General features: G+C 42.6%; 1 protein-coding gene across 4 annotated transcripts in view; it reads left to right on the plus strand.

Moving 5' to 3' along the window:
- Nucleotides 1–1468: 1468 nt before the first annotated feature.
- The window catches only part of WDR59 (WD repeat domain 59), a 78090-nt gene continuing 57425 nt past the window's right edge, over nucleotides 1469–22133 (plus strand). For 3 of the 4 annotated variants that reach the window (XM_045819107.1, XM_045819109.1, XM_045819110.1), the window contains exons 1-3: nucleotides 1470–1706; nucleotides 14792–14841; nucleotides 20339–20474. In XM_045819107.1, coding sequence (XP_045675063.1) covers nucleotides 1653–1706; nucleotides 14792–14841; nucleotides 20339–20474 — 240 coding nt within the window. In that variant the 5' untranslated portion in view covers nucleotides 1470–1652. Of the gene's footprint in view, nucleotides 1707–14791; nucleotides 14842–20338; nucleotides 20475–22133 lie in introns of all 4 variants that reach the window. The other variant, XM_045819108.1, reaches the window with a different exon arrangement.

The raw sequence follows: 22133 nt of genomic DNA on the forward strand, positions 1-22133 counted from the left end.
CCCCTGGATCAAGGCATGGCCACAACTATCTATGAAACCAGTTAAAGGTTATAGATATGTTAAATGACCATGCCAGAGGTTAGCTGCAAAGCTGTTGCTGTACAAAACAGCTCTGCATGTTCCTGCTCCATGTGTCCCTTTCTCCAACTCAAACCCATCCAGGGAAGGGGTGAGGACATCCTATATATCTTTCTAATATTTCCTGGACACCTTGAGTTCTGGACCCCATTCCAAATCCCTATTTGGGGCCCCTCTCTGGGCTGCACCCTGTTACATTAATGCACTCTAAAATTAATAATACATTTTGTAAATGAAAAAGAACCATATTTTCCAAAACAAAAACATTTCAGTGGGGCCCTGGTGGGACAGCTCAGTTGGTTAGAGCGTCATGCCCATATACCAAGGTTGAGGGTTTGATCCCTGGTCAGGGCACAAACAAGCATCAAATGCATAAATAATTGGAACAACAAATTGATGTTGCTCTCTTTCTCTGTCATCAGGCAATTAAAAAAGAAACATTTCAGTGGGAAAAGTGGCAAATCTCTTTAAAATCTGGCTTAACTAAAAAACAAAAACACTGGAGAAACATTTGAGATCTTTTTCCCTGGTGTTCGTCATCAGTTTGACTCAAATAAACTCCTATAAAAGTTAAAAAAACAAACCCAAAAAACACCCTTCTGGATTCTCACATCTGCTTCTACCATTCAATCTACTACAATTGTGTAGCCTCTAGAAAACTCCGCTCTACACTGGTGAGAGAAAGTGAAAAGGCAAACAAAGTCTTTTTTTTTTTTTTAAATATAGTCAGGCTAGTCTTTTTAAAAAAGTTATTTATTTGTTTGTTTGTTTGTTTGTTTGTTTATTTTTAGAGAGGGAAGGGAGGGAGATAGAGAGAGAAACATCAATATGCGGTTGCTGGGGGTCATGGCCTGCAACCCAGGCATGTACCCTGATTGGGAATCAAATCTGCGACACTTTGGTTCGCAGCCGGCGCTCAATCCACTGAGCTTTGCCAGCCAGGGCTTGGCAAATAGTCTTAGTATGATTATCAAAACTGTTTTGCCTTCGGAAACACCTTGAAAGGGTCATGGAGATCCCCTGGGTCCCTGAACACTTTGGCGGGTGCTGCTGTGTTGTATGATACAGTAAGCTGCACTTTCAATGCCTTTATGGCAGACGTCAGAGGAAGAGGTAACTTCGAGTTTGTAAGAATGTTGGGTTTTAGTTTGTAAACATCCTAGGCCTTGCCCGGGACATGAGCGAGGGGACAGGGAGGACACCATACCCCTCACTTCGCCAAACCTTATTCTACCCAGGTTACCCAGGCCCAACTCGACCTTGGACTACAATTCCCAGCAGATCTTGCTGTAGGGGGCGTGTGACCGCAGTCACAAGGAGTTTGGGTGACTTCAGCCGGGTGACGGAAGTGGGGGGGGCGTGCCCGTTTGGGTAGGCACGGTGCCACAATTGGAGGAACTGGGAAGAGGGGCAGAGCCAGTATTTGTGTGAGCCAATGGTTTATAGTCAGACGGAGGTGGGGCGTGGTCTGGCAAGGTTCTCCAGCGGGCTGCTTGGGGCCCGCCGAGGCCAGGAACGTGGGTTTGGGTGGTAGGAACGCGCAGTCGTGGGGGCCGGGCTGACCCCGGCGGGAGATGGCAGCACGATGGAGCAGCGAGAACGTGGTGGTGGAGTTCCGAGACTCGCAGGTGAGCTGGAGACCAAATGGAGCCTTCTGGGCATGCGCCCTCCCAGATTCCCCTCCCCCATGCTGCCGGGTCTGTGTCGGGGCGGCGGGGACTACCCCGACAGCCTCGGCGGTGTTGGGGTAATGGAAAAGAGGGTGTCCCTGAGCGGTCAGACCTGAGAGTGTGAGGGGAATCTTGAGAATTTTTGGCAGTTGGGCCAGACACGCCAGACACGCGAGACACGAGCAGGGTTTCAGGCTTACGCGCGGGGGTACGGGGAGTGGGGTCTGCCTTGGGACACCGAAGCGCAGGGGTGCGCTTCCCAAGGCCTGGGTGGGGAGCGAGGGAGTGTTTGCTCTTCGAGTCCAGGGTGCACTTAGTGACTTTGGTCAAGTCACAGAGCTTCTCTGAACCTCGACAATGGGACTTAACCCTGCCTCACAAAATTTCGGGGTGAAGTTGGTAGAAAACTGAATGCAAAGTGCCTGGTTCAGCAGCTAAGCTTTCAGTGGTTGCTGATACTAGAATAGTGGAAAATACCGTATAGTGAGTGAATAGAAGTGTATGCTGCAACTATTTACCGGGTTTCAATCCGGCTTAGTCTCCAGCCTGTCATCACCCACTGTGCATTAGTTTTTCTCACCTGTGAGAAAGTGTGAGTCGTACTTACCTGATAGAGTTGGCGTGAGAATTTTGAGGTCATATATTCAGAATGTGTGACACAGTGACAGGCACACAGTAAGCTTCAATGAACGTTAGCACTTATTAGGGATTTTTGCCATTTTTCTATTTCCTGCGTTTCATATGCTATACTGCCATTTATCTACATTTTCTTTTTCTAATTCATGAAAGAATCACACAAGATAAGTGGATGCTATCCCCTTTTTCAAACAGCAAAGCTGATCCTAGTTTGGCTGATCCTTTGACTTGACCAAGGCCTCCCATTGTGTGGCAGCATGGGGATATGAACTCAGGCATCTGGCCCCAGGACTTCTGCTGGCCTCATTACACTGCCATGCTTCCTACTGTATGAGCCTATCTTACAGTTGTTCCTCAATACATATTATACTCACTCACCCCTTCCCCAGCACTTAGGACACTGTCTGGGTGATTTTCTTTTCTTTATTTTTTAAATTACAACATAAAGTTTATTTAGAAAGTTACAGAGGTACTAGAAGTGAGCCAGCTGGGCTGCATAGGCCCAGGAAACAAGTTACAGAAGACAGAGAAGGGCCCTTGGAGCTTAAGAGAGGTCAAGGAAAAGGTAATATGCCTCAGGGAAGAAGAGTAGGAAGGGAAAGGCCCAGGCATACTCCTGAGAGGAGAGCATGCTGGGTGATCTCTTTTCGACAAATATTTCTGGAATGCCTTTTGTGTGCCAGGCTTTCTACTCATTTATTCAACAAGATTTATTGAGCTCTTTTGCAAGGCACACGCTGTGCCTGGCACTGTGTTGATTCTCAGGTGATTTATTCTGAAGAGATGTCTGAACTACAACAAGGTGGTGTGCTTTCTCCTTTCTAAAACCCCATCCCGTTTTTTGCCGTAAAGACTTAAAGACAGTGTGTGGTGGAGCCACTGACCAGTTTGCCCTGCGGTGCTCTCTGACATAGTTCCCACGAGAATTTGAGTAGCAGCATTCTGATTAAAGGATCCTGAAGCACTTTGCACTGTCTGTATGGTGTCTCTGGGAGGCCAGCTCTCCTAAGGGAGGTGGCAGACTCTTAGGGAAAAAGAACCACATTCCTGTTATCCTTGTTAATTACTTTCAGTGGGGACTAAGAACAGAATCATATCTGGTACCTCTGAGCCTGCTAATTTGGAAGCCACTAATCTGTAAAGCCTTTAATTCTCATAGAAACCCAAGCAGTCTCACCCATACTTCTCGATGGAAATGTAATTGAAGAGACCTGCAGAGAAGGTGCTGACACATGTTGTAGGATGCTATGAAGTAGTGTCAAATAATTAAACCAAAACAGCAGTTGTCAGAGTTAAGAGGACAAAGTAAATTGGGTAATTTAACTGCCTAGTGGGAGTTTCTGTTCTTTTTGATTTTTCATTTGAAAGGGTACATCTTAGCATAAATTAGCATGGTTTTGTGGTTGAATTTGGTGCTCATTAGGAGGGGTGGGAACCCATTTTATTAGCTGTTTCATTAATGTAGAAACAAAAAGTTGAAACTCTTAAAATTGTCTTTCTGAAAAGAAAGGCCAAACAATAAACTTTTCAAATGCCCCTCCTCTTTTAAAAGTCATTTAAGAAAATTTACACTTTTAAGTTTTTCAGTGAAAAACCCCAGCCTGAAAAGTGAAACTTTTTCTTAACAGTTTATAGAAAGATCATTCACTTTATAAGACAGTGCCTTGTATTAGTGAAGAACCTATGCTTCTTGGCAACTACTCTGAAATGGTCCCTGGAATCAATGAGTGTTAACACTGTAAAATGTAGAGATAATCTCCTCAGGCAACATCATTCAGTAGAATTTTCTGTACTGATGAACATGTGGCCACTGAACACTTGAAATGGCACTAGTGCAACTAAGATATTGTATTTTAAAATAAATTTTAGCCCTGGTGGTGTGGCTCAGTGGATTGAGTGCCGGCCTGCGAACCAAATGAACGCCAGTTCGATTCCCAGTCAGGGCACATGCCTGGGTTCTGGGCCAGGTCCCCAGTAGGGAGCATGTGAGAGGCAACCATGCATTAATGTTTCCCTCCAGCTCTTTCTCCCTCCCTTCCTCTGTCTCTAACAATAAATAAATAAAATCTTAAAAAATAAATTTTAATTAATTGCAATTTAAGGAACCACTTGTGGCTATCGTCTGTAGTATTTGAAAGTGTAGTAGAAATTGAGTAGTTTGAACTCTCAAAGAGTGGTAAGGTGGCAGAATGTGCAGTTAACAGGTCTCTAACTCAACAATAAGTGCAAAAATACTACAGAATATGACTATTGTGATGACAGTAGGAACTTTGGATTCATAGCAGCTCTCTGCTGAATGTCTCTACTTCAGCATCTGTGAGATGGCTCAAACTCTATATATCCAAGGTAGCTGGAAGAAGAGAGGTTTCGGCCAAGATGGAGGCATAGGTAGAAACCCTTCGCTTCCTCTCACAACAAAAAGGAGGATAACAACCAATCTAAAATCAATAAACAACCAGAAGCACCAGAAGATCAAACTGCATGGAGCTCCGACAACCAAGGAATTAAAGAAAAAATCAACCAGGACAACCATACTGGTAAGGCAGACCCCACTGTGCAGGCTGACTCAGAAAAACTGTGGTGAGGCAGCTGAGGGGCGGGGCTAACTGCCCAGTTGGTAGAGTTGCACAGGAGGGGCTGACTTAAGGGGAAAACTGAGACTCAGAGCTGTCTGTGGGCTATGGTTGTTGCCGCGGTGGGAGATACTTCCAGTCTAACTCAAGAGTCTGTTGGAAAGTGCTCTAGAGACCAGCAGGCAAGCTGCTTTGCTCTCTTTCTGGCCCCTCCCCCACAGGCAGCACAGCAAGGAGGTTTGCCCTACTGGGGTGAATACCTAAGGCTCCACCCCTTACAACTTATCAGGTGCGCCAAGACAAAGAAATATGGCCCAAGTGAAAGAACACAGCAAAACCTCAGAACTAAGTGATGAGGAGATTGCCAACCTAACTGATGGAGAATTTAAAGCCCTGGTAATCAAAATGCTAAAAGAACTGATTGAACTTGGTTGAAAAATGAAAGATACCCAAAATGAAATAAAGCAAAATATTCAGGGAACCAGCAGTGACAAGAAGGAAACCAGGATTCAAAGCAGTGATTTGGAACAAAAGGAAGAAATAAACATCCAACTGGATCAGAATGAAGAAACAAGAATCCAAAAAAATGAAGAGAGGCCGAGGACTCTCTGGGACAACCTGAAATGTTCCAATTTCTGAATTATAGGGGTGCCAGAAGGAGAAGAGCAACAGCAAGAAACTGAAAACTTATTTGAACAAATAATGAAGGAAAACTTCCCCAATCTGACGAAGGAAATAGACTTCCAGGAAGTCCAGGAAGGCCATAGAGTCCCAAAGAAGTTGGACATGAAGAGGAACATACCAAGGCACATCATAATTAAGTTACCCAAGATAAAAGACAAAGAGAAAATCCTAAGAGCAGCAAGAGAAAAGAAGACAGTTACCTACAAAGGAGTTCCCATAAGGCTATCAGCTGATTTCTCAAAAGAGATCTTGAAGGCAAGAAGGGGCTGGAAAGGAGTATTTGAAGTCATGAAAAGCAAGGACATATATCCAAGATTACTCTATCCAGCAAAGCTTTCATTAAGAATGGAAGGGCAAGCCCTGGCTGGCGTAGCTCAGTGGATTGAGCTCGGGCTGCGAACCAAAGTGTCGCAGGTTTGATTCCCAGTCAGGGTACATGCCTGGGTTGCAGGCCATAACCCCCAGCAACCACACATTGATGTTTCTCTCTCTCTCTCTATCTCTCTTCCTTCCCTCTCTAAAAAAATAAATAAATAAAATCTTAAAAAAAAAAATGGAAGGGCAGATAAAGTGCTTCCCAGATTAGGTCAAGTTAAAGGAGTTCATCATCACCAAGTACTTACTATATGAAACGTTAAAGGGATTTACCTAAGAAAAAAAGAAGATCAAAAATATGAACAATGAAATGACAAACTCATAACTATCAACAAATGAACCTAAAAGAAAAGAAAAACAATGAAAACAAAAACTAAGCAAACAGCCAGAACAGGAACAGAATCAGAAATGGACATCACACAGAGGGAGTTTACTGGGGAGAGGGAAGAGAGGAATAGGTGGGGAAAGGTGCAGAGAAGAAGAAGCGTAATTAGTAGGCATAAAATAGACGGGGAAAGATAAAAAATTGTATAGGAAACAGAGGACTTATATGTACAACCCATGGACATGAACTAAGGGGGGAATGCTGGAGGGTTGGGGAGGCAGGGTGGAGGGGGGATAAAGGGGGGAAAATTGGGAAAACTGTAATAGCATAATCAATAAAAAATACTTAAAACAAACAACAAAGTAGCCGGACATACTCTGGGCCTTATTGCCCTGCACCCCAGCTTTTTGCCCCCTTCTAGTACACCCTCCACATAGCCAGAATGATTTTTTTAAAACTCCAGGTTTATTGAGGTATAATTAATGTACAATAAAATTTACCCTTTTACCTGTATAATTGGTTGAGTTTTGACAAATGTATGTAGTCCTGGAGCTACGACCACAGTTAAAATGCAGAACATTTTCATTACTCTAAAGCACTCCTGTATGCCCCTGTGCAGCCAGCCTTCTTCCCTCACTCCCGCCCTCTGGCAGAGGCCGCTGTGATTTCTGTAACACATGGAGCACATCATTTCTGTAACAGCGTGTCACCTTTTGAGTCTGGCTTCTTTCACTGAACCTGTGCTTTTGAGATTCATTCATGTAGTTGAACATATCTGTTAGTCTGTTCCTTTTCACTGCCCAGTAGTATGCTGGTGTATAGATAGATCGCAATTTGTGATTCCATTTACCTGTTTATGGACATTTAGGTAGTTTTCAGTTCTGGGCAATTAGATTAAAGCTGTGATAAATATCAAGGTGATTTTTTTCTGTTCTTCTGTTTGTTTTTTCTTATTTTTTCTTCAAGGTGTTTTTTTTCAACAAATTTCTTTGTATCTCTTCTTTGATGAAAACCCTTCAGTAGCTTCCTGTTGTACCTGGAATAGAATATGAGTTCCTTAGTTTGGATTGTTTTGTGTGCTGGTCTCTGCCTCCTCAGATCACACCTTGTACCACTTTCCCCTCACCCAGTATTTGTTTATTTTCATCTTTCTCCCTTACTGTAGTGTAAGTTCCCTGAGGGTAGAGACTGTTTTGTTGACCACCGTAACCTTAGTGCCTAGAATAGTACTTGGTATACAACAACACTCAACAAATGTTTGTTGAATGAATAAATTTTTAATTTTGTAAAAAGATTTTATTTATTCATTTTTAGACATAGGGGAAGGGAGGAAGAGAAACATCAAGTGTGTGGCTATATCTCACTCACTCCTCACTGGGGACCTGGCCTGCAACACAGATATGTGCCCTGCCTGGGAATCGAACTGGTGACCCTTTGGTTCACAGGCTGGCGCTCAATCCACTTAACCACACCAGCCAGGTGAATAAATTTAGAAAATCAGTTAAATTAAAAGCCCTGGCTGGGTAGCTCAGTTGGCCAGGGTGTCATCCCTGTACATCAAGGTTATGGGTTCGATCCCTGATTAGGGCACATACAGGAAGTAACCAATGAATGTATAAATAAGTGGAACAATAAATTGATGTTTCTCTCTCCCCGCAACCTGCTCCCTTTTCCACTCTCTCTAAAATAAAAAAAAGCAACTAATGAATGCATAAATAAGTGGAACAACAAATTGATCTCTCTCTCTTGCCCCCCTTCCTTTCTCTCTTTAAAATTGATAAATACAAAATTTAGGGACCTCCAGCCAAGATGGTGACATAGGTAGATACACTGTGCTTCCTCGCACAACCAAAAGAAGGACAACAACAATTTAAAAACTAAAAACAACCAGAACCGACAGAAAATCAAACTGTAAGGAAGTCCGACAACCGAGGAGTTAAAGAAGACATACTCATCCAGACAGGTAGGAGGGGTGGAGATTGGCAGCTGGGCAGAGAGGACTCCTGGCAAGGCGGTGGCTGGAGGACCCAGCAAGGTGGAAGATTGTGGAGCGGGGCACGCAAGGCTGCAGCTGGCTGGCAAGGCAGCCGCTGGCGGAGCGGGCTGTTCCACATTTACATGCAGATAAACTGGGAGAACAACTGGGGAGCGGGACGGACTGCACAACCCAGGGTTCCAGCACGGGGGAAATAAAGCCTCAAACCTCTGATTGAAAACACCTGTGGGGGTTGAGGTGGCAGTGGGAGAGACTCCCAGCCTCACAGGAGAGTTCGTTGGAGAGACCCACAAGCTCCTGGAACATACACAAACCCACCCACATGGGAATCAGCATCAGAAGGGCCCAATTTGCTGGTGGGAAGCGGGGGAAGTGACTGAAATCTGGCAGAGAGTGGAGCAAGCGCCATTGTTCCCCCTCAGACCCCTCCCCCTCATGTAGCATCACAACACAGCAGTGTGGGTTGCCCCGCTCTGGTGAACACCTAAGGTTCTGCCCCTCACTACAGAACGCGTGTCAAGACAAAAAAAAATGGCCCAAATGAAAGAACAGATCAATCAAAGCTCCAGAAAAAAAATACAACTAAGCGATGAAAAGATAGCTAACTATCAGATGCACAGTTCAAAACACTGGTAATCAAGATGCTCACAGAATTGGTTGAATTTGGTTGCAAATTAGATGGAAAAATAAAGGCTATGCTAAATGAAATAAGGGAAAATGTACAGAGAACCAACAGTGATGGGAAGGAAACCAGCACTCAAATAAACAGTGTGGACCAGAAGGAAGAAAGAAACATACAACCAGAAAAGAATGAAGAGATAAGAATTCAAAAAAAATAAGGAGAGGCTTAGGAACCTCCAGGACATCTTTAAACGTTCCAACATCTGAATTATAGGGGTACGAGAAGAAGAGGAAGAACAACAAGTGGAAAAGTTATTTGAACAAATAATAAAGGAGAGCTTCCCTAATCTGGCAAAGGAAATAGACTTCCAGGAAGTCCAGGAAGCTCAGAGAGTCCCAAAGAAGTTGGACCCAAGGAGGAACACACCAAGGCACATCATAATTACATTAGCCAAGATTAACATTAAGGAGAGAATCCTAGAAACAGCAAGAGGAAAGGAGACAGTTACTTATAAAGGAGTTCCCATCAGACTGTCAGCTGATTTCTCAAAAGAGACCTTACAGGCAAGAAGGGGCTGGAAAGAAGTAGTCCAAGTCATGAAAGGCAAGGACCTACATCCAAGATTACTCCATCCAGCAAAGTTTCTTTTAGAATGTAAGGGTAGATAAAGTGCTTCCCAGATCAGGTCAAGTTAAAGGAGTTCATCACCACCAAGCCCTTATTATATGAAATGTTAAAGGGATTTATCTAAGAAAAAGAAGATAAAAAATATGAACAGTAAAGTGACAGCAAACTCACAATTATTAACAATCACACCTTAAACAAAAACAAAAACAAACTAAGCAAACAACTGGAACAGGAACAGAACCACAGAAATGGAGATCACGTGGAGGGTTATCAACAGGGGAGTGAGGCAGGGGAGAGGGGGAAAATGTACAGAGAATGAGTAGCATAGGTGGTAGGTGGAGAATATGGGGAGAGTAAGAATAGTATGGGAAATGGAGAAACCAAAGAACTTTTATGTATGACCCATGGACATGAATTAAACAGGGGAGAAATGTGGGTGGGAGGGGGGTGCAGGGCAGAGGGGAGTGAAGGGGGGGAAATGGGACAAGTATAATAGCATAATCAATGAGGTATATTTTAAAAATTGATAAATACAAAATTTTTAAAAATTGGCCCTGGCCCTGGCTGCTGTGGCTCAGTGGATTGAGTGTGTTCTGTGAACCAAAGGCCACCAGTTTGATTCTCAGTCAGGGTATATGCCTGGGTTGTGCGGCCAGGTCTTATCAGTTAGGGGCTTGCGGAAGGCAGCCGTTCAATGTACTGTGTCTGTCGCAGATTGATGTTTCTCTCCCTCTCTTTCTCCTTCTCTTCTCTATAAAAAGAAGTAAATAAAAATTTTTTTTTAGATTTTATTTATTTATTTTTAGAGAGGGAAGGGAGGGAGGGAGAGAGAGAAAGAGAGAGAGAGAGAAACACATCAATGTGTGGTTGCTGGGGGTTATGGCCCGCAACCCAGGAATGTACCCTGGCTGGGAATCGAACCTGGGGCACTTTGGTTCCCAGCCTGTGCTCAATCCACTGAGCTACTCTAGCCAGGAGAAGTAAATAAAATTTTTTTTAAAAAGATTTTTAAAAAGATTAAAAGATCTTTTAAAAAAAGATTTTATTTATTTATTTCTAGAGAGTGGGGTGGGGAGGAAGACAGAGAGGGAGAGAAACATCAATGTGTGGTTGCCTCTCACATGTCCCCAACTGGGGACCTGGCCCACAACCCAGGCATGTGCCCTGACTGGGAATGGAACAAGCAAATTTTCAGTTCACAGGCTGGCACTCAATCCACTAAGCCATACCAGCCAGGGCAATAAAACCTTTTTAAAAAATTTAAAAATCAATTGTATTGATTAATAAGAGTAATTAGGAAAAAGTGTTTAGATTTTCATGTTTTTCTAATTTAATTTTTATTTTAGAATAGTTTTAGATTTATAGAAAAATTGGGAACACAGTATAGAGAGTTTCCATACACCTGTACTCAGTTTCCCCTATTAGTAACATCTTACCCCGTATGGTGTATTTTCTGTAACTAATCAATATTGATATATCATTATTAACCAAAATCCATACTTTACTGAGTGGTTCTTAGTTCTTGCCTAGTGTCCTTTTCCCTGTTTGGGGACTCTGTGTAGAACACCACACTGTATTTGGTTGTCATGTTTCCTCCAACTCCGCTTGGCTGTGATAATTTTTCAGACTTTCTTTGTCTTTCATGACCTTGACCATCTGCAGAATGTCCCTCAGTTGGGATTTGTCGTATGTCTTTCTCATGACTAGACTGGGATTATACTTCTTTTGGAGGGATACCCCAGGGTTTACAAGGTGCCATTCTCATCACATCATATCAGGGGCCGTGCTGTGAACCTGTCACACCACTGCTGATGTTGGCTTGATCACCGACCGGAGTAGTGCTTGCCAGGTTTCCCCACTGTAAACATGCTCTTGTTGCCCTTTGTCTGTACTATGGAGTAGCCCCCACTACCTCATCAGCAGTTTCACTTTATATGGTTTCAGTTATCTGTGGTCAAGTGTGGTCCACAAATATTAGCTAGAAGATTCCAGATGTAAACAATATATAAGTTTTACAGCTTGTGCCTTTCAGAGTAGCATGTTTAAATTTTGCACTGTCCCTCTCCATCCTTCGTGGGGCGTGAATCATTCCTTGTTCAATATATTCAGGCTGGGTATGCTACCTGCCTGTTAGTCACTTAGTAGCAATTGTTATCAGAGTGTGGAGTATCACAGTGCCTGTTTTCAAGTAACCCTTAAATAGTAGCTTAATGCTAGGTCATTTACTTCATTCCATCTCCTCATGTAGGCATTATGTCATCCCATACCATCACAAGAAGGTGAGTGTAGTACTATAAGATAACTTCGTGAGAGACCACATTCATGTAACTTTGATTAGAGTATGTTGTTATAATTGTTTTTTTATTATTAGTGTTGTAATCTCTTAGTGTTCCTAACTTAGAAATGAAGTATTTTGTCATAGGTATGCATGTATAAGGAAAAGCATAGTATGTAGAGGGTTTGTACTACCCATGGTTTCAGTCATCCACTGGGGATATTGGACATGCACCCCCCATGGATAAGTGGGAGACAGCTGTACTCTTGGGTGAAAGCTCTCTATATACAGCCCATACTTAAGGAGATGGGGGTTATTCTCCCCAGTTTATTTATTTATTGAATTATTTGTTTATATCAGTTTGAACTCCTAGATATTTATTTTATACTTTGCATTATAATCCCATTATTTTGTGGTCCAGATTGTTTTAGCTTTCGTCACTGGGATCTCTTTCAGGTGGTTCTTTGGCATACCCCCTTTAAAAAAATTTTTTTTAAATACTTTCTGGCACTACAAGATGCCCAACTCTCGTTATGTATGTTTCTTGCCCCGTTCCTTAAATTAGCCTTTTCTCCAAGGAGCTCTGGTTTTTTCAGTTGGAGAATTATATTAGAAACCAAGATGTGGTGCTAGATGTGCTGTTCATTGCTTTGGGGGTGTCATTGCCTCTAGGTCCCCTCAACTGACAAAATAAGAAATATACAGAGGTACACTAACCCATGTATATACATATATCTAAATATTTCTGTATGTAGTCATCTTTACCTGTATTTATACTTATATTTTATCTGTATATATATCTGCATATATATCTTTTATCTGCATACTTTATCTGTATATATACCTTATTTGTATATATGAGTTTATACTTAAATTTTTAACCCTAATCCATTTTCACGTGGATCATAGTGGCCTCCACCCTTTGCTTATCATTAACTGCCCACTTGAACAGAAGTCTGGCTCCTACCGTCTTCCATCCACTTACTTACTTGTTTGTTCCAGTATATATGTATAGGGGTTTCAGAATTGCTATCTTGTGCCCTTGAAGGAAACTGGTTTACCAGCTAGAGTACTGTGCTTATATACAGTTTCTTTTCCCTAAATTTAGGCTTACCGATTCTACTAAGGTTTTCACCATTTTTAAGCAAGCTTTCTCATTTCTCCATATTGTGGTCTAGTCTTTATAAGGCATTTTTAAATATTTAAAAATGTTTTCACATAAAAATGATCTATTATGGACTATATCAGTGATATTGTATTATGTAAAGAAAAATAATAAAATGTACTCTCCACACACGTTAAGGAATAGGCCATTTTAGTTATTTTTTAAAGCCTGAATACATTTTCTCCAAAACATGTCCCTCTTCTAATGCTGTTTAGAGGAGGTGACTGCCCTAAATTTTGGATTATTTCTTTGCTTTTTTACCACATGTATGTAAATATAAATGATACTTTGTTTTATTTTGATAGTTTTGACCATTATTTAAATGGAGTCATATGGTATGAATTCTCTGACTTCCTTTTTTCCCTATGTTATTTTTGGAGCTCATCCATGGCGATTGTCATGGCCGTGGCTCACTAATTTGGCTATGAGGTCCGGTTCCTTTGTATGAATGCGCCACGGTCAATTCATCCCTCTGCCCATGGAACATGTGGTTGTTTCCAATCTCTTGTTTTTTGTAGATGGTGGTATGTAACCATGGTATTTATATAGGGTAGAATTGCTGGGCTGTGCGATGTGCATATTCTTCAGCCTTATTAGCAAATACTGAGTTGTTTTCCAAAGCGGTTGAGATTTGGTACTCCCTGTAGCAGTGCTTAAAAATTTCCTGTTGGGCCATATCCTTATCAACACTTGGGGTTACCACATACTTAAATTTCTCACCCTTCCAGCAGTTCTTTATTGAGAGTCTATTGTATAATAGATACCTGGGATGTACTGTGGACATAGCAGTGCAGTGCTCTGGATATCTGTATGCCCCCACAAATCAGAAGTTGAAACCTAAAACCCAAGGTTTTGGGTTGGGAGGTGGGGCCTGTGGGAGGGGATTAAATCATGAGGGAGGAGCACTCAGGAATGTGATCAGTGCTCTTTGCCTGGAGAGAGCTCCCTTCCCTTCCACCCTGTGAGGTTACAGGTAGGCAGCCTAGGAAGAGAGTCCTCACCAGACACCAAATCTGCCAACACCCTGATCTTGGACTTCCCAACCTCCACAAATGTGAGAAATTAATTTCTGTAGTTTATAAACCACCAAGTCTATGATATCTTGTTATAGCAGCCTGAAAGGATTTCGATAAACCATACACAAAACAGACAGAGATTTCTGTCCACATCAAGCTCTTCTCCGTACATCTGGCAGATTTCTACCTGTCTAGTGCATATAAAACGGTCTACCATTTTTGAGTTTAATTTGTATTTCCCTGATACTGATGAAGTATCTTTTCATGTTTAACTGGCAATTTGATTTTTCTATGAAATTCATTTATATCTTATGCCTTTTAAAATTAAAAAAATTATTTAAAAAATTTATTGACTTTTCTAGAGAGAGAGGAAGGGAGAGAGAAAGTGAAAGAGAGAGGGAGAGATTGAAAGATATTGAAACATCAATTTGTTGTTCTACTTATTTATGCATTCATGGGTTGCTTCTTACATGTGCCCAGACTGGGGATTGAACCTGTAGCCTTGGTGTATTGAGACAGCGCTCTCACCAACTGAGCTTCCTGGCTTCCTGGCCAGGGCTTAAATGTGACATTTGGATGAGACCTAGAAGAGGGTAGAAGTATCCACTGTTGGGAACTAACGATACCTGGAAGCTAGGACTACCATGGCCATGGGAAGAGGAAGACCCCACCATGGCTGACTACCTGCCTGTCATCTCCAGCCTGAGCCTGCCTTGCCAGCAGAACTGAATCTGTTTTCTCTCTCACAGGCAACTGCAATGTCTGTGGACTGTCTGGGGCAGTATGCAGTGCTTTCCGGGTAAGTGAGATTGCTATTTGTCTGTCATGACTTCTGGGAACAAATAGCAAATTAAGAGGTTTCTGGGAAATTGGAAAATATTCTTATATTTAAGGGTTATGGTCATAGGGTTGAGTTCTGCTACCCTAGTGATCTCAGGGATACTTCTAGGGATTATTTGCAGTTATTTTTGTCTTTGCCCTGAGAGGCGAACAATAAAATTCCTTTGAAATTTTAGTGACTGGCAGTTTGGTCTTGAAATTGCAGTTTTCTCTTTACCACACAGACTCTTTAGAAGGATGCCGGCTGTCCAGGTTGATGGGTATTGCTAAGGTGGAAGGGATCCTGGCTCTTGTTTGGCAGAGCCATCGATCATGATCCCTTGGACGCTGGCCTCCTTGGACTTGGCTTTCTCATGAAGGAATTCAATTTCATCGTGAATAAATAGGACTGCCTAATTTCTATAGTGTATTCTGGCTCAAAAAAATGTCAGATTCAGCCCTGGCTGGCGTAGCTCAGTGGATTGAGTGCGGGCTGTGAACCAAAGTGTCACAGGTTCGATTCCCAGTCAGGGCACATGCCTGGGTTGCAGGCCACAGCCCCCAGCAACCGCACATTGATGTCTCTCTCTCTCTTTCTCCCTCCCTTCCCTCTCTAAAAATGAATAAATAAAATCTTTAAAAAAAAAGAAATAAACATGAACGTGAGCTCAGGAAGTCAATGTGCGAAATCAGAATTACTCACAACTGTACATTCTACAAAATCCCCCAGATCAAAAGATTACACCAAGAAGCATTTAAAAAATAAACTCAGGTTCATTAAAAAAAAAATGTCAGATTCCCTGAATTTGCTAACTACCCTAACATTGTGCCAGTGTGGGAGCACCTCATGGGCGCAGTCCCCCTTCCCTTCTGTAGTGCTCTAGATTCATGCCCTACCTCTCACATGCAGCTGCATTTTCATTAACGTGGTTATGAGCCCATTTATAAATTGATGAAGTATTTTCTGTTAACCTCATTATTTTATTTTGAAATCATGCTTTAATTTACCTTAAAAAAGCACATAGCAAACATTTAAATAATTCAAAAGGATATGCAATGGAAAAAAGTTTCCCTCTGACTTCCCTTCCCAGCGACAATTATCAGCACCATTTTCCTGTGTCACATTGGGTGCATATAGGAAAGGAAAAATTGGTATGTCTCTTTTTTGCCCCCTCCCTACTTACTTGAGTAAATTTTTTTTTAATCCTCACCTGAGGACATTATTGATTTTAGAGAGAGGGGAAGGGAGGGAGAGAGACAGGGAGAGCAATGTTGATGTGAGAGAGAAACATTGTTGGGAGAGAGAGACATCAGTTATTTGCCTATCATACATGTCCCTGCAGGGACCAAACCCACTGCCTGAGCATGTGCTGCTCGGACTGGGAAATGAACCCATGACCTTTCAGTTTACGAGACAACGCTCCAGCCAACTGAGCCACACTGACCAGGGCCTTCCTCACTTTTTAAAAACAGCTTTATTGAGCTATAATTTGCATACCGTACAATTCACCCACTTAAAGTGTACAGTTTGGTGGCATGTTATATTAATTTCCTATCCAGTTTTTAAGCTTTTTTAAAAATCGAGTTTAAAAAGTCAACTAGCATTACAAGGCTTATATCGTCAGACAACAGAATCCAACCTCACCGTTTCACAACTCCTGATGCTGCTCACCAGTAGCAACTACTTGAGCCATTTTTAGCTTTTTCTGTTAGATTGCCTCCAGTTTTCCCAGTAGTGTACATATACTGCTCTATCTTGATTTGTCTGTTGTAGACATTACAAATCGACTTATTACAACATAAGATGAAGATTTAGCACTTTTACTTTGCTCTGAGGCCCTTTTATATATACTTGCCCTTCCCCCTCTTCTAATGTAGTCATGCAGCCATTGTTGGGTTGAATTGTATTTGGGGTTCCTTTTCTAAGTTATTGTTGAGAGGTTTTATGCCATTCTCAGTCTGGACTCTGTGTGTGATCTGGTTTTTGTCTTGGAAGCTTTCAAATCCTTTCTTTGTCTCTGGTATTCTTTATCTCCAGTGGGTGTGAAATTTTCACTGTGGTTACTTCTGTGTGTGGCTGTTTTTATTCATGTGTGGGCACTTACAGACCCCCTCTTTTCTTTACTTTATTACTTGTTTTATTTAAACAATAGAATCATAACATATGCCCTGGCTGGTGTGGCTCAATGGATTGAGCACCGGCCTGTGAACCAAAATCCGCCAATTCAATTTCCAGTCAAGGCACACGCCTGGGTTGTGGGCCAAATCCCCACTTGGGGATGTGTGAGAGGCAACTAATCAATGTTTCTCGTGCACATTGATGTTTCTCTCCCTCTCTTCCCTCCCTTCTCCTCTCTAATAAATAAATAAAATCTTTAAAAAATCATAGCATACATCATGTAGCTGTATCAGCATTTCATAAAATACTCTCAGATGCCCTGGACTGTCTGTCTCTCAAATGTTAGAATTCTCAACATTCACTAATGTGGCGTAGCATGTAACATTCAGAGAATGGGGTTATGTAAATGGATATTATGTAAATGGATTATGCAAGTGTTCCTGTTATGGTGTGTACAGCCATATTATTTTCAACATGAGCTTGAAGTTCGCCTTTTCATTTTCTTTGTTTTTTTAAAAATTGATTTGAGAGAGCAACAGAGATAGACAGAAACATGGATTTATTGTTCTACTTGTTTATGCATTCATTGGTTGTTTCTTGTATGTGCCCTGACTGGGGATCGAACCCGCAACCATGGTGCATCAGGACGATGCTCTAACCAACTGAGCTACCCAGCCAGGGCCTCATTTTCTTATATGGAACTTTAAAATATGTGTAGGAAAGTGGATAACATGCAAAGCTCAAATAAGTTTACAAATATATACACCCATGTGATCAACATTCCAATTAAGTTACAAAATAATTTTTAGCACCTTGGAATGCCTTTTCAATCTGAAAATCTGTGTATTTTATCTTATTTTATTTTTTTCTTGGTGTGGTAGGGGTGGTGGTGGTGGTAGTGATGGTGGTCATGGGTATGAAAATCTGTATTTTAGTTTGAATAAATTTTTCTGCATTATGTCTTCAATATTTCCCCCCCTTTATTTCCTCTTCTCATGCTTTGTGGAGCTACTATTAGTTGAATATCCTACATGGATTCTCTTTTGGTCTTTCTGTTTTGCATTCTGGGAGTTTTCTTTAACTTCCAACCTTGCTATCAGATTTCTCCATTTTAGTTATTATTTTAATTTCCAAGAGTTCTTTCTTGGTCTTTGTTCTTTACATTGTCTTCCTTTACCTCTCTGAAAATGTTAAATTCAGGTTTTTTTCTCTTCTCTGTGCTACCCTCCTTTCCTTTTTCTTTCTTTTGATTGTGTTGATATCTGTCTTTGAAGTTTCCTCTGGGGGCTGCTGGCCTGGGCTCTCCATTAATATTAGAGAGCGTTGGAATCTCCGTTCACATGGGTGGTGGTGGGGTTCCCTGTAGGGAGATCAGGTGGGACCCAGGCCCTTTCGTTGGAGGGTGCCCTAAACGTCATTATCTCCATGGTTTTGTTGTTGTTATTGGTTTGTTTGCTCCTTCTTGGGCTGGTCATTTCCGAGAGAAGAATCCTGTCACGAGTCCCTGAAGACTAAAAGTCAGGCATTGTGAGTGCTGAGCAGGGGGAAGGTCCTTCACATCCTGTTCAGAGCACAGCCCCTCTCACTTACTTTCTGCTGTGCCTCTTGTCCCAGGCCTGGGCTTCTCAGAAGCAGTCTCTCTAAACACCCACCCTCCACACAGGAGGAGGAGAGGTGCAGATGCCAGCTCTGTGGGGTGCTCTTGAACTACTCCCCTTAGTTCTTTCAGACAGTTCTTGTTGGGTTTGGTTCTGCTGTTGGTTCTCCAGTCCCTCTCTCCTTTCCCAGAGCCCGGAGCCTCCAGCTCCTGAGCAGCCCTGGCAGTGTGAGCCAGTGGGTTTCTAGCGCTCTTCTCTGCAGGCACTTGGGCGTCAGCTTTCTTTGCTCGAGCTCAGTCACCACCTGCCTGTCGCTGTTCATTTCCTCTCTCATTTTCATTGTCTTTGTGGGTTTCTGCCTTTTATGTTCTTACTCTTATAATTTAGTGATTCTTTAGAGGGCAATGAAGATAAACAAGCACGTTCAGTAAGGCATGTTTTTTTCTAAAGTGCCCACTTTCTTTTTTGTATTTGTTCTGCAGCCTCTGAACTCCCCTGATGACATGCACCCCTATGCTTAGCTCCTAGCCTTTTCCTACTTTTTGTTCTAATGTCAAGACTTGAGCCAGCCAGAGGTTGAAGTTCAGTGAATTTGTGTCTTACCTGTGCATTCCTTCTTCTCCCTTAATCATCCTTTCTCAGATTGCTGCTAGAGTTTTCCATGCATTTTGACTTTTCATTTCCTGTCTTTTCTGAGCAGTAGCTATTCATCTTTGTCTTCATTTTTGAGCTTACCTGCCGTCATTGATATCCAGGGGCAGGAGTGCTCTCGAACAATGAATCAATAGCTGATGGCAGTTGAGATGTTAATTCATATACCAAGGATTTTTTCTTAAATTGTATTTTATTGATTATGCTATTACAGTTGTCCTGATTTTTCTCCCTTTGCCCCTCCTGCACCCAGCACCCCCTGCTCCCTCAGGCAATGCTCCCTTACCCTGTTCATATCCATGGGTCATGCATATAAGTTCTTGGGCTACTCCATTTCCTATACTATACTTTATACCTCCGTGGCTATTCTGTAACTACCCATTTGTACTTCTTAATCCTCTCACCTCATCATTTCCCCACAACCCCTCCCCCATCACACTTTCTGTATCCATGATTCTGTCTGTTCTTGTTTGTTTAGTTTGTTTTTTGGATTTAATTATTGATAGATTGACCTTTTCAGGTAGACGACTTGCAAAGGAATTTGAGATTTTCTACAGAATATTTGGTTAAATGATAAGTGATGTGTTTAATTCAACATGCATTTGTTGAGTACAAAGCGCTGTGCCTAGTGATTCTGAACATACAAAGGTATTCAAGATTTGGTCCCTGCTCCAAACAGTCAGTTGGGTCAGGACAAGAGCCTTCACATTAGCAGTTCTGCTGCAGAGATAAATGCTGCAAAGTACAAAGCACGTGTTGGGAGTACTGGAGAAGCAGTTGCTGTCCCAGTTGGGCCATTGGGAAAGGCTGAGAGAAGGGCAGCGATGGAGCCGAGTGCAGGGGCAAGGGGTGGGGTGGGGGCGGGGCGGGTCAGACTTCCATGGATGTGGTGGGGAAGACAGCTCTAGAGGCAGACTCTCACGGGGGTGTGGCTTCTGCTTGTCCAACAGCCACCTTGAGTTAATCTCATGACTTGCATGCCTTTCAGAGTAGACAAATGTATGTGGGGGTTTTCTAAGCACTGCGTGCAAATCATAGGTAATTCTAAGTGTGTTTTTCTGTCTTAATGTGAATGCTATATTGTCATCATGTTGATGTTGTTCTCCTAGCCGCCGGTTCCTATACATCGTTAGTCTAGATGCCCCTTTCGAAGGTCACCGGAAGATCTCTCGCCAGAGCAAGTGGGACATCGGAGCGGTGCAGTGGAACCCTCACGACAGCTTTGCGCACTACTTTGCAGCTTCGGTGAGTTTATTTAAGGAGTACAGAAAGAGGCTTTTACATGTGTGGTCTGGGGCCAAAAAGTACATGTCCTATGTGGAGAAGAGAATGTTACCCTCATCTGTCAGGTGGGAAGAGGTGTGGCTGGTTCTCAAAGGAAGATACACAGACAAAAAAAGTATATGAAAAGGTTTTACCAGTACCGTGGGTGCCAGACCTTGTGTTTCTAGAGACCGATTGCAGATTTTGCCAGGGAAGCAGGCAGATGCCTCCATTTCTGTGTGTGATGGGAACCTGTGTTCATCAGCAGCGGTGTAACCAGCCAGTGACCCTGAAACACGGCCCGAGGGAGGACTGGTGAGCTCGTCTGTGGTTGACCCTCATTGCTCTCAGAGGGACCAGGCGATTCCATACACCCTTCACAAAAGGAAGGGGTTCTTTCCTGATTGGGACACATTAGATTGGTTAGCCCCCTGAAATTTTATGTGCCTGTTTACATGTAAATTTTTCCAGGGAAAAGATACATACATTGTATTAGGTTTTTCCAAGGAATGCACGACTGCAAAAAGATTCTGCTATCTTCCCTCTATCAGTATTCCTTTCTCCTAGGACACTTAGGGATCTCAACCTTTGGCTCCTTTTACACTGGGCGGAAGGGTAGTATTTAAAGGAAAGCTTATTGTCTTGGGGATGCGACCACTCACAGTGCTGTCTGGGGCTTTTCTTATCAGAAACGACAGTCTGTGAGAAGAAGCATCTGAGAAGAGAAAGGAGAGTGGTGTGGTTAGCTTCAGAGGAAACCAAAAGCTGCTCTTCCCCACCATTTCTAAAAAAAAGGCCTGACTACCTGACTGGAACCAGGGAGGTGTGCTAGGGAGGGTGCTCTTCTGTTGGCTTACCCTGGAGGCCCTTCAGCCGCCTCCCACCCTCAGTGCCTGACCGTGTGGCCCAGGTTTCTCAGCCTTGGCACAATTGACCCATGACGCCAGGTCGTTCTTCGTGGCAGGGGCTGTCCTGTGAACTGTTGGAGATTTAGCAGCACCCCCCTCGTTGTGACAGCCCAAAATATCTCTAGACATTGTTAAACGTCTCCCGGGAAGCCAAGTTGCCCCTGACGAAACAATACTGGTGGAAGCTGACCCCTCCAGGTGGTTTAACTGCACCTGCTTAGGAGTGATGAGGGATGGTGAGCAAGACAAGTCCCTCCTTTGTTCTTTAAAGAGTCATTTTTAAGGGAAAATTCAGTGTCTTTTATTTTATTCACAATGTTATACAACAGCACCTCTATCGTGCTTACAAATATCCATCACTCCATAGTCAAATCCCTCACCATTAAGCAGTTTCTCCCCATTCGTCCTCACAACCCTTGGCAACCAGCAGTCTGTGTTCTGTCTTTATGGACTTATTGTTCTGGATATTTCATGTGAATGGAATCACATGGTGTATGACCTTTTGTGTCTGGCTTCTTTGTCCATGTTGTATCAGCACTCCACTCTTTTATGGCTGAAGAGCAATCCATTTTATGGATAAACCACATTTTGTTTATATATTCATCCACTGACGGACTTTTGGGCTGGCTTTTGTGAGTAGTCTGATATGAACATGTGTGCCCCCATACTTTTTTTGAGTACTTGTTTCCAGTTTTTCTTGGTGTGTGCCTAGAAGCAGAGTTGCAGGGTCATG

The sequence above is a fragment of the Phyllostomus hastatus genome, unplaced genomic scaffold, assembly GCF_019186645.2.
Source record: "Phyllostomus hastatus isolate PE091 unplaced genomic scaffold, TTU_PhHast_1.1 phas_scaffold_345, whole genome shotgun sequence".
Taxonomy (NCBI): domain Eukaryota; kingdom Metazoa; phylum Chordata; class Mammalia; order Chiroptera; family Phyllostomidae; genus Phyllostomus; species Phyllostomus hastatus.